This window comes from Ceratotherium simum, chromosome 9, assembly GCF_057802395.1.
Source record: "Ceratotherium simum simum isolate JZ-2026a chromosome 9, ASM5780239v1, whole genome shotgun sequence".
NCBI lineage: Eukaryota > Metazoa > Chordata > Mammalia > Perissodactyla > Rhinocerotidae > Ceratotherium > Ceratotherium simum.
Window position 1 is genome coordinate 6,489,632 of NC_141908.1, and position 13,331 is coordinate 6,502,962.

At 37.5% G+C, this 13,331-nt stretch overlaps 1 protein-coding gene across 2 annotated transcripts in view; it reads right to left on the minus strand.

Annotated features, from left to right (window-relative positions):
* Positions 1–13,331, minus strand: part of CNTNAP5 (contactin associated protein family member 5) — a 760,035-nt gene that overhangs the window by 586,244 nt on the left and 160,460 nt on the right. For both annotated transcript variants that reach the window (XM_014782496.2, XM_087435029.1), the window contains one exon: positions 1,972–2,076. In XM_014782496.2, the coding sequence (XP_014637982.2) occupies positions 1,972–2,076 (105 nt within the window). The remainder of the gene's footprint in view (positions 1–1,971; positions 2,077–13,331) is intronic.

A 13,331-nucleotide genomic window follows, 5' to 3' on the forward strand; every position in this document is an offset into this window, starting at 1 on the left:
CTCCAGTCTAATTCTCTACCCTGCGGTGAGAAGAATCTTTTGAACATGCAACTCTGGTCTCAGTCTGCACGTAATGCTGCAAGGGAGGCATTACTGGTTAACTTTACAGATAAACATAGAGGTTGGGAGCAGATAAGTGACTTGCAGACACTCACAGAGCTTGCAGGTAAATGCTGTAGCCAGTGTTTGAACTCTGGCTGATTAATTTCCAAGCCTCTTTTCTTTGTAATATACCCCTCTTCAACCTGTGTTAGTGAATGAACTTGCTGATGCGGTGGTTAGGAGCAAAACCTGAATTCAGATGACTTAGATTTGAATCCAAGCATTTCCACCTTCTTAACTGTGTGATTTTAGGCAAGTTATGCAACTTCTCTAAGCCTCAGGAGCCCTACTTGAAAGTAAAAGGTAATAATGCTTACCTTAGAGTATCTTTTTGAAGACTAAATATCATAAAATAGGTAAAATGCTTTATAAAATTTTTGGCACAGAGTATTCAGCAAAGGACAGTGTTAGTACAAAATTGTTATTAATATTTTCCTGCTGGTCTTTGATCACTCTTTTTCCTGAGAATAATGTTCTAAACTTCTGTCTCAACAAAACCCTAGAATTGCTAACTTTTAAATTACTGATCCCATTATAATAGGAAAACTGTGAAATGTAGTATTAAATAAACAACAAACATACAAACAAAAATTACAAATCAATCTCACTATTAATGGAGAATCAAAACTATAAATTAAAATGTTAACAAATTAATCATTCTGCACTTTATAAAAACAATATAAATATTGTAACAACCAATTGGAACTTATTCCAGAATGCAAAGATAGTTCTATATCGGAAAACTTACTAATGTGACTGGCCTCATATGTATGGAAAAATATAATCAAGAGTAATTAATATGACCTCTAATAGATCAGTGTACCGCTTGAAATTGCATACAAAATTCTTTTTCTGAACTTGAGTTTATAACATTCATTAGATACACAAATACACAATCATCATCAGATATTTAAATACACTTTAAAAATTTTTTTAAATCAACTATACACCTATATATAATATGTGTGTGTATATATATATATATATAATAAAAGTCGACATCCAAATCTGATTAAAAATATATCTATTTAGATATCCAACATCATATTTGTTAAAGGCATTTCACATAAGAGTTTAGTTAAGGGTGTCTGTCCTCACCTCTATCACATGTTGTAAAGATACACACCTGACATTTAACCATGATCTCTCTAGCTTGTTAGATTACACATTATTTGTATTTTCTTATTTTTACTTAATAGTATTTTATATATTGTTTTAAATTAGCAACAGCTATTTTATTGTAAAAAAGTTATTAAAGGAAAATCTTGGTAGATTTCATTCACGCTTATTATAAACACACTATAATAATAATATATTTTGATAGCTATTTATATTAGATATATGAAATATAAAAATAATGCAAATATTGGGGCCACCCAGTGGCACAAGCAGTTAAGTGCGCGCGCTCCGCTGCAGCAGCCCGGAGTTTGCCGGTTCGGATCCCGGGTGCGCTCTGACACACCACTTGTCAGGGCATGCTGTGGCGGCGTCCTATATAAAGTGGAGGAAGATGGGCGCAGATGTTAGCCCAGGGCCAGTCTTCCTCAGCAGAAAAAGAGGAGGATTGGCAGATGTTAGCACAGGGCTGGTCTCCTCACACACACAAAAAATAATAATGCAAATATTTTTAAAAACTGTTTTCACAAAGGCATCTTATGATCATCAAGAAGAGTCAGGTGCGTTGGAGGAACAAGACTCAGCACGATGTAAATATCCATTATGTGCTGCGAAATATGGTTTCATTCCATTGTGACTTCCCTCTCCCCATCTTGAATAGGATCCCAGTGCATGGAGTTGCTCGCTTTCTTCCTCATATCCACTGCATGCTTATACAGCACTTGACCTTAGAATTTTGTTCATCCTACTCACCAACTTTTCGGTTGAGTTGAGCGGGGCTGTGAGTACCAGTGAGGTCTGAGGAACTGGAAAAAGCCATTGGAGAGAGCAGGGATGCTAACGGGTCATCACAGTTGTCTAAAATGATAGGAGAGAGAGAGAGCAAATTCTATCAGCAAGAGATATTCCATAAAGAGAGGGATCATGGCATTAACCACCATCATTTATTAACTACCTGCTCTAAACAAGGCCAGTACCACTTGTTTCCATGTGATATTTCATCTACTCCTCACAACACCCTGAAAGACAGGTATAAGTTTCTTTCCCAGTTGTAGAAACTGAAGTTCAGAGATGTTAAGTAGTTTGCCCAAAGTCACCACACTAGAAAATAGTGTGGCCAGAATTCTCACCCAGATTTGCCTAACTCAAATGCCCAGCTACCCATCCTTTCCTTTAATCAATCACTTTTAATCAAAGCTTCAAGTTATGGCTTTTGAACTTATTCTATAAGAAAGGAGATTATTAAAGGGGAAATATTGTTTAACTACTCTCCCATTTTCAGTCCTCGGGACTCTTGTATAGTTGTGCTAGAGGGATAGAATAATTCAGAATGTCTCCTTTCAATTGTGTAAAAGTCTGGAAAATGAGTTACTAGTTCTAATAACTCATTTCTATTCCATGAAGTAATAGAAAATAGTCCTCGATCTTGTACAATCTTGAATATGACATTCACTTCAGTAGCTACCCTTCCAGCTGTCTCTAATGTGGTAGGTATGCTTTCTCAAGCTTCTTTGGAGTTGTCCAAATGTGGAACAAGGTGGGGCCATGGGCAGAGGTGTGGTCTTGACAACATAGATATGTTCCTCCAGATTACACTGATGCCCTAACCATCCAATCTCATGTTGAGGAGCCTGCTCTTCAGATAACGTATTGGTCATCTAAACGTTCTGTAATCATTCATTTATTTGTTTGCATCTTCTACTAAGTGACACACTCTCTGTGGGACCTTAGCAATGAATCTGCTACATAATAGGCCTTCAATAAAGTTTGTTGGAAAAATGGCATGATGAGAAAAGGAATGAAGGAGGGAGGAAAAGAAGGAAACAGGGAAGAAAGGAAGGAATCAATTAGTCTACATAACAGTACCAACACTTTTCTTATTTTTCCATTTTGTACACAATTGATCTTGTAGGACATTGCAAAATGACTTCATGAAATCAAGACATGTCTCACTCAAAACAAAATTGAAATGCGTCATTCAGTTTGAAGGTAAACTTCATGGTATTAAGGGCTCTCAGGAAGGGTTGATTTGACATTTTTTAAAAGACAATGTACATAGGATTACGAGGCTGCTTGTTTATCCAGCAAATTCTTAGAGAGCAGTATTTCATCTAATTGCAGGAAAATTAATGAGAAACATAAGGATTAAATTTTTGTTTGTTAATTGTGTTAAAAAAAATCAACTGGCAAAGCGTATTTCGCGTTTTTCCCAAACACAAACGTTTGAAAAATATTTTGAGGTATTTGACAAACACAAAACAGACCCAGTTCTTCGCTGAAAAGAAATAACATAAAAATCACAGCACGGGCACCTCAGCAGTTATGGTCATTCCGCAAATAGAAAGCAGAGCTCAGGGCCACTTTACTCCTGGAATAAGATGCAGGGGAGAAGAGGTACACAGACACTGTCAACCGCTTTCTTGGAAATGCAAACTTGTTATGATATTTATATATTAGGAAGCAATTTGAACATAATGCAAATCTTACATTAGCTTATACCTGTTTTATCATCAGGACATATCAGATGAATGCAGAAAATTGAACCCAATTGAATTGAGCCCCACAGGAATAAGCCATACACATATACAGACACACACATCAAACACCACATACTATCACACTTCACAGCTATGAGCTTACCTATCCACGTCTGTGGTTACAACTATCCTCCAATTTCAGAAAATAGTCCTTCCAACACGTCCCAGTAACTCACAACCCTTCTGACACTCACTTCTCCAAGCAAACTGAAGATCTTTTTGAAAGTAAAGTACCATATTTATTATAGTATTTGTGTATTTCTTAAATATATAACATGTATAAGACTATGCTACCATTTTTATTAGGTTCTTCTCATGTGTCACTGATGACATTTTTGAATACTGTGTCCCTAACCCTATTTTTTCCTTAAGTAGAAATAGAAGTAACCTAATCATTTCAATTTAATTCACTCCAATAAATATTTATAAGGTCCTACTTGACCTTGGATAGGCATTGGGGATAGATTTGAGTAAAATTGAGTCTCAGACCTCAAGGAGCTGAGATCATTGAAAATATAAAGACATAAACAAATAAATAAACTGATGAGGAAGTTTAGGAGAGTTTCACTAAGGTCACATCCAAGCCAATAAAATGGCTACCTAACTGTCCAGAGGTCCAGGCAAGTGACCTTTTCATCTCCTCCAGCCCTATGCAGTCCCCTTCTTCATAAGGCACTGGCCTCAGGGAGAAGCAAGCCTCTAAGGCCCAGTGGCCTCATGACACCAGCTGCCGTTTCACCCACTGCCCATTTCCTCTTCTGAAATGTGCCTTCCTTGCATCTCAGTTTGTGAGATCAATGCTCCCACTTTGGAAACTGGTAAATTTATTAAAAACAATCTGTGCTAATGGAAAGGTCCTAGGAGATTCTTCAGACCCTTTTCTTTATGGGTCCACTGTAAATCGTACATTGTCCACTGTACACTGTAACTGTGGCTTTTAGAGAACATGTCTGAATTTTGCTCGCCTATCCCTGAAAGTGATAAGAATGGGGAAATTTCAAATCGGAAAGGAGGAAAGACTGCTCTCCTTCCCAGCAACAGGTAGTTTCCTCTGTCATCTCTTTATCACATGAACAAACCTAACAACATCACTTAAATTGAGAATAGACCAAGCATCTAATCAAATTACCCCTAGTCATTGTGAATTAAGAATTTGTCCATATAACCATTTTAAACCCAAAATGTGTGTAATTTTTAGACATGTGTCCTATTCTTAAAGCAGAGGAGAAATGATCTTGCATAAATGAGAACAATAATTGTTTTGTTTTGTTTTGTTTTGTTTTTTAATTCATGATTTGCAACAGCCTGGGATAGTGGAAAGCGTTGGGAGGCCTAGAGCTAGGAGATCCCCATTCTAGATTGGTTTCTTCTCTTGCCATGGTGACAACAGATAGCACATCCAAATGCACTAAGCTTTGTCTCCATTATCTGCAAAATAGAGTCATCTCTGCCATATCTAGCTATAGAATCATTTTAAAGGTGGAGTGAGAATAGACGGAAAGAGTCCTCCTTTAAACGATAAAGCACAGAATGAGAACAGGAAGCAGAATAAGAATTGTCTGTAATATCTGCTGCAACTGAGAGCAATCATTTCAACAATTTTTTTCTGTGGTCTCATTTCTATGTCACAAAACCTGTGCAACAATTGGTGTCACTGATAGCTCTTTTGCACCAAAGGTTTACAATTGACCGGCTGAGAAGGAGCACATGAAGTGGAGGGGAAACAAAGGAGTCAAGACATGGGAGAGTGAGGACAACATCTCACCGGGCAGTCCTCCCGCTCTGCACACTGGCAGCCTTGGGAGACTGGGCCCACATCACACCAAACACATGGATGGGAAGGAAAGAAACGAAGCACCATCTGCTCCACCATTCCTGTAGGCTTTAAATAAGCAAACCCATGTTGTTGTTAAATTTTAGGCTCCCACTCACATCACAGCCTTCTGACAGCGCGTCTGCACAACGCTAAATCCATCAGTGGATTCCTCCAAAAGTGTGTGTGGATGTTTATCTGTATTTACATAAGGAAAGAGGAAAGAGTGAAGAAACTCGGGTAGGGGGAGGGACGTTTGAAGTTTAGGAAAAAATTATTGAGGGATTAAAAGTTAGGCTTCCAAAGGGACACACAACTTGAGAGAGACTATAATGATTTTCCCAAGAATCATTCTTCCAGAAAAAACTGTGCTTATGGATGCATTGGCATAGTAACATATTTTCAAAATATCTTCTTAAAAGCTTATTCATGGGCATTTTCTCTAAAAGATTTGCTGCAAAAATCAGATGAAATTAAAAGGCTATTTAAAAAAATGGAAATCCCTATTCACGTGTGATTTATTATTCTCCATTCTCTTCAACAAATAGCTTTACTGCCATCTTTGCTGTTTTCCTTTATAACATAAAGACCACCTCCTACCCCACCTCACCCACAGGCAGAGAAAAAACCACACCTATGGATACAACGAAAAGCACCTCTGTTCTTTCCACGCAGTTCTGTTGAACAACCCAGTCCTACATGCAAACGACTTAGCCTACACTCATAGACTAAGACGATATCAAAACCAGGAGGAGACTCTGAAATTGTACAATTCAAGCTCTTCACTTTACAGATGAGGACCTCAGGGTTTAGGGAGAGGACAGGACTGCCCAGGATTATTCAGTTAATTAGTGGACTAGCCTGGACTGAAACTCAGGTTTCTTCACTCCCTAATGGTGACTAGTAGGTCATTTACCTGCCACCTGTGAGTAAGTCTGGTAACCATGAATTATGTTATTCTTCACAGTATTTGTTTTAATGGATAAACTTTTTTCTACAAAAGGAAGGGCATAGTTTCATTTTTTAGGTAACAGGAAAACATTAAAGAAGAGCAGTCGATAATTTTCAAAAAGCTTTGAATTTCTTTATTTTTCTTGCCTTCCTTATCTCTTAACACTCTCTCCTACCTACCAAAAAAAAAAAAAAAAAAAAAACAGAAAAGAAAAAAATAAAAGAAGGATGAAATAGAAGAGATAAAGAAAAAAGAAAACATTTGTTTCCTTACTAATATTTGTATGGATACTCAAGTTAGGCATTTTATTTTATATTTTCAATCTGAAGAAGTGGAGATAATTTGTTTCTCAATATATATGTGCAGTTAAATACTAAAGGTCTTCTTTCACATTAATTAAAAGGTAAAGGCACAAAAGAGAATTCTGAGTAAATATGATATTTACACAGATTCTTAGAAATTATCATTGACTCTTTAAGATGATTCTACTTTAAGTAACATTTTTTGTTGCCAACATATATTTTTATTCATTAGTATTAAAATACCAATAGAGTTACAGATGGTCCTGAAGTTAAATTGTGAGTATCATCTCGATTACCACAGTAAATTGTCTATGGGGATTTGGAGCTTAAAAGATTCACTTGTATTTATAGGTGAGATAAAATTCCTCTTAGCATTGCGCATTTAATGGCCTACTTTGTTTAAAAGACATAAAGCATGCATTTTGTGTAGTGCCAACAACAGTGCTTAGAAGTGACAACTCATGCTTTTAGCTTCATTTATCTTTCCCCTTGTTACCTATAATTTCACTTAGGTAACAACAAAAATAAATACTCTAATATTACTCTTGAATCTGACCCCGTCCCTGTTTTCCACTATGGAATCCTAAAAGATAAATTACTTCATAATGAGCAGATCAAGAAACATAGCTCTCCAAAATGAGTCATGAAAAGAAGGTTAAACCTTCTCTATCCTGATATTCATCTCCAACTTAATGCAGTGCTTCATTTTTGATCAGCTGCTAGATACACATGGTTGTGCCCTTTGCTGTGGGAAGACAGAATTCAAGTCAAAGACATAGACTCTGAGCTCAAGAAGCCAAGATCCACTTTGGGTTGAAAGATAATTCATATATATATATATTTTTAAAAGCTCCTAACATTTATAACCAATTACATGCAGCAGACATTTTGCTTGGGATCCAGGCATCCTGGACCTTCTTCTACCTTCGCTGTGAGTGTGTTCTCATTTTACCTTTCTGTGTTTCAGATTCCTCAGCTGTAAATGGCAGGGGTTATTGTTCATTGTTCAATCAACAAACTTTAATGGAGCACATTCTAGATGTAAGAGTTCCTATCAGGCTTTAAAGATAGTAAAGCGATTCCTCAAACATGGTGGAGATGCACACCCTACTCCTTGTACTGCAGGAGTGACTGGCGATGGACAAATGAGGGTGCGGCAGACTGCAAGAACATCCAGAAGAGGGGCTTGTCCCAACTAGGGATTAACAAATGGGCTGGGATTCCTTCCAGGCTTTTTCAACACTTCTATTCAAGATTTTAGGAAAGATTTGATTTGGAGGCACTGACCTTCACTTATAAGTGGCTTGCTAGGACTACATCGCAATCAAACCCAGTAAGCACAATAACGAGGCAGCAGCCGCAGCCATAATTCTTTGAGCATCTCTGCTGTCTAGGTTGTCAGCAGTCACTGCAGCACAGCAAGGGGGAGACCATCATCCATATTGTATGGATGAGGAAACTACAAGTGTCTTCGTCCATTTCACACTCTATCAGTGCCTAAACTGGGCTTCGAACCAAGGTCAATGTGACTCTTTGTACATCGTCTGTCTGAAAACCTACTTCCAATCCCTGAAATGGTGGCAGGAATGCATCATAGACTGCCAAGGCCAGACTCCCACTTGATTATCTTATGTGAGTTTAGCTCTTTCCTTCTCGGACTTTTAAGAATATCTGTGCATAGATGTCCCACAATTTAGCCCAAACTCAATGGCTCCAAAATATGCTTCCGTAAATTACTTTCCTCTCAGATTACCCCTCTTTCTCCCCATAATGTCACTGATGATTTTTTTTTTTTATTCTCAAGTTAGGAATTTGGGTTCACAATTGACTGTTTTATTATTTTTTTTGTTTCTACCCTTAAATTTATCAGTGATTTAATCTCATTTAGCAAAAGTTTCTTAAGCCCCTCATATGTGAGGCATATGATGTACTAATTATGTGGGAATATAAAGCATCATGTTGAGGAAGGATTTGTTTTTAATCATAGTACTTAGTATGTGTGATTATGTATATGTTCAAGAAATCTTTCTTGAGTTACAGAATGAAAGATACGAGTCATATCATTTTATTGATATTGTTTAGAAAGATCTCTCAGATTCATAGCCACTTTTTTTTTCTCTCCGTTGCTCACTACTTGATCCTAATTCAGGCTTTTCAAATATCATGTTATGATTTTTACAACAGTCTTCTCCATTTATCACTGGGCTCTGTTCTCGTTAAACCATCCTTTCTAAAACCCTGCTTTCAACATGTGTCCTTACCAAGACTTACGAGATACGTCAGCCTTAAATTTGGCTTCCAGAGGCAGCATCATGAAGACAAAAGAACAAAGAGTTCTTAGCATATAGCAGGTCTAAGGTGAGCATGAGGCCAGGGTGTCATTGATGGGGTCACGGGCTGGTCAAAGAGTCAGAAAGTGGGGTCCAACAAGCAGAGGGCAGGAGTAAGGGGCCGGTTGTCGGGATCAGCTTCAGTCAGAGGCCTAGGACTATGCTCTCCAAAAGCATCATTCTGACAGTGTCTCAATTCAAGAATGCTAAAGCTATTAAACCCTTAGGATGATGAATGGTCCCTCACAGCTTAACTGGATTGTCTAGAAGGCACGAAATCTTTGATGAGTAGAAAAGGTAAGATTCACAGATGAAAAAGATTAGAAATTTCTGAAATATGAGAAGCTGAGAGTGGTGGTTGGATTACTTTGGAGGGTTTTAGAAGAGACTAATAAGAAAAAAAGCAAATCTTTGAAAAAATAAAATTATACCTATCTTAAAAATTTCCCTAAATCTGTTTCTATACACCCCCATACTCCTCTTCCCATGCCCACTTATCAACACTTCTCACAATATGCACCCGCACACACACGCATTACAAAGTACAGTGCCAAATAAGTTTCACAATTCATTGGGTTTTTAAACAAAGCTAAATAAATGAATGAATGTGATGTACATAATAATAAGATTGGGAAAATGGGAAAAATACTATAAAAGCATTAAAAAGTTAAAAGTAGAGATGATGTATTTTTACTTAAAAAGTGTATTGTTTAAATGATTATGCATGAAATATTAAAATGAAGGAAAGGAGACAACTGAAGAATTGTAAAGATAGTGTTTCTGTCAATTCAGTGCTCATTAGAATTGAGAATTTCTTTTCTAGAGCTGTGCCTTTCTCCGTAGATATCTATTCTTTTTTTAATACAATGGAGCTAAAATTCCAATAGCTAATCATGTTCCTGCATTCAGTGGCTCTCAATTTCACTGAAAATCCTGGTTACTCAGGAGACCATGATCTTAAAGTGTAGCTCAATCAATCTGTACACATTAGTAAAACGCTCATCTTTAATGGGTCTAGGCATAGAGTTCCTAAAGGAAACTCTAAAATCTCTTTGTGTCATCAGTCTTCTCACTGGAATTTGGGAAAAATGCCTGATTAAAAAGATGATAGGTTTGAGTTGGGGACTGGCCAGCTGGCTGATAGCACAATCCAATGAGGTCAACACTAAATATTTATGAGTGGATGGGGTAAACTTGTATTGATAATTTGAACCAATATTGACATTTACTGGTCTTTGTAGATAAGAAAATAATGCCACCCTAGACACAGAAGCAGGAGTCCTTCAAGATCAGAATCTAGCTGTGTGTGTGTGTGCGTGTGTTTGTGTTTCTTTCTGGACCAGTTGGAGACTGTAGTATATTTGGAAAGAGCCCAGACATTGGATTCTAGCCCAGTCTGAATTCAGATCCTGACTCTATCGCTTACTAATTATATGTCCTTTGGGAAGTTATTTAATCTCAGTATTCTCTATGTATAATGGGGATAATAACTATATCCAGGCTTGTTATGAGAACAAAAAGAGCCAATTCATGTAAAATATTTAACCCACTGATTGGCACATAACTGAATACATGTGAGTTCCCTTCATTTTCTATCATTCTTTCTTCCTTAGATTCAAGCTTATCATGTCCAGTTCCAGCCATTGCTTTTGAAAATGACATTTCTTATACGCTCTACTGTATCTTTCACATTTTTCCCATCCAGATGGTTTTAACACTGCTTCTTTATCAGCTCTTCAGAGTTCACAGGATAATTCTGTAGCAAGAGCTATTTTGTTTATGCATTACTTATACTCCAAGACCAAACACAGTATACTTTCTAAGTTTTATCACATTCTTTTCTTGTATTCAGTAAATAGTTATTAAGCACAGTGTGCCAGGCATCATGCCATCTGGTTTATAGACTGGTGAGTCTTAAGGGATCAGGAAGCACAGCTCTTATATAGTATTACAAGGGACAGGGCTATATAGAAAATGTTTGGATTTCTTTCTAGTTCTTATATTTGATTATATTTTAAAATTTTTGACATTTTAAAATAAGACCTGACACATTTGTGTTTTTAGATCATTTGCTTAAAAAGCTGAGAAACACTGCTTTGGGTGAGAAAGTTACATCAATTTATATTTTAGAAAGTTTGCTCTGTTTCAGTGTGGAGAATGGAGCATGTGTTTGTGTGCATACATGTCTGCGGTAATGATGGGGATCGGGTAGTGAGGGTAGAAGACTGGTGACAGGAAGACCCAATTAAGGCCTAGAGAAAATACGAAGAGATAGCAAAGGCCTGAACTAAAACAATGGTATTTGGAATGGAGAGAAGGTAAGGAAATTTAGTTATATTGTATAAGAATCATCATTGCTTGGTGAATTGACAGGGAGGTAAGAATAAAGAACAATTTCAAGATTTTTGGTTTCCATGATTTTCTATTTTGTTATCATAGAGACCTGGGAAGCTCACAAACCAGTTTCTAAAATTAACAAATTTCAATCAAGCAAAACAGAGATGATGAATGGTTACATATTAAAATGATTTCCAAATGACAGTTAATACTCCTCATCTTTCTTTTAGATAAATATAATAAGTAGTGTCATGGGAGTAAAAACCATATGTATATAATGGCAAGTCATAAGATGTTATAAAGTGATACCTTCTTAATTGCCCAAAGAGAGATGAGAAATGAGGACTCCATTCAGGAAAAAAGACACATCACATTGACCTGAGGTAGGTAGTTCCTATGCCTTCAGAATAAAATTCTAGTTCCTTGTCTCTCTATATCCCTTCACGATCAGACTCTTGGTTATTTTATTTTATGACACTATTTATTTCTCAGTCTGTGCTCAAACTTGCCAATTTATTGACAGCTTCAATGGCTTGCTGTGCCTCCTTATTTTTGACTTTGTCCTGAATGCCCCCGACATCACTCTCTTCTTGCCCACCCATCAACTCCTACTCACTACACAGGACGTAAATGCTTCCAGAGGCATGCCTTGATCTCTCCAGGCCAGGAGAACCACTTCCTCCTTTGAGGTCTTTCTGTCTTATATTCTACTCCAGGAGGAAGACCCAGCACTGTGATGGGCTTTTGTTTTGATGAAGTTGTTGCACATCAGACCTCAGGCTCTTTGAAGACAGTGATCATGTCTCATTTATCTTCTTATCTTCATTGCCTTTCACAGTGGTGATCACAGATCAGTTGCTCAACAATTATCTGTTAAGTAGGATTTTAGATAAATGGAGGACAGTCTTCAATTGGGATTAAAAATCTGGGTATGAACTGGAAGCTTTCTAAAATGGGAAATGTCTGGGCAACAGTAAAGAGACTTGTTTGCCCAAGTCACATAGGCGAATAAAATCATGACTGTTAGAGCTTGAGGAAAATTTCGATGACATCATCATTATTATTTCTATATGTGTGTGATTTCCAAATACCTTCTTTATTTATCTTTGAAAAAAAACATCTCAGGTAGGTAGGACAGCCATAATATTGACCATCCAACGGACGAGGACCACAGTTATCAACATCATACAGGTATTACCTGGGAAGGCAAAGCCATCTTCTCTCCAAAGTACTTTTTCTAGCCTCAAACACCCCCTCATTGTGGGAGTGAAGAAACCAAGTCTCTAAGAATGTTAGGGATAAACCCAGAAAAATGGAGGGGAGCCTGACTATGTAAATCCCATGAGTGTGCAAGCGAGGACAAGTGTGAAAGTGGGAAGTGGGATGAAGAAATCACAGCTGTGGGTCCCATCACTCTGCTGGAACATTTGTATGTTCTACTGACTGACTTGATAAATTCAGGCAAATCCATTCCCTCTCTGCGCTGCTCCTCGAAAATAGAGACGATGATGTCTGCTCTCCACAGGGGGATTGTGACAAACGAGGATTGTTACAACCCACCCACAGAGAGAACAGTACTGGGCACATAAAAAGTGCTCAATTAATGGTAACTGTAGCATTATAATTATAATTCTTCTGTAGGCCTCTGAAAAGATTTTTGAGTGAGGAAATACTGCTTAGAGAGTGCATATATTTGAATTCTAAAATTGTGAAGGGAAAACTTTCAGCTCCCAGTGGCCATCCCCTTTAATTTATCACTAGGCCTCTCTGGGCCTGGCTTTCCATATTTTGGGGATGGGAACTGGACAGGGGATGCCAATAAACTGGCGTGGGTGGTCCCCA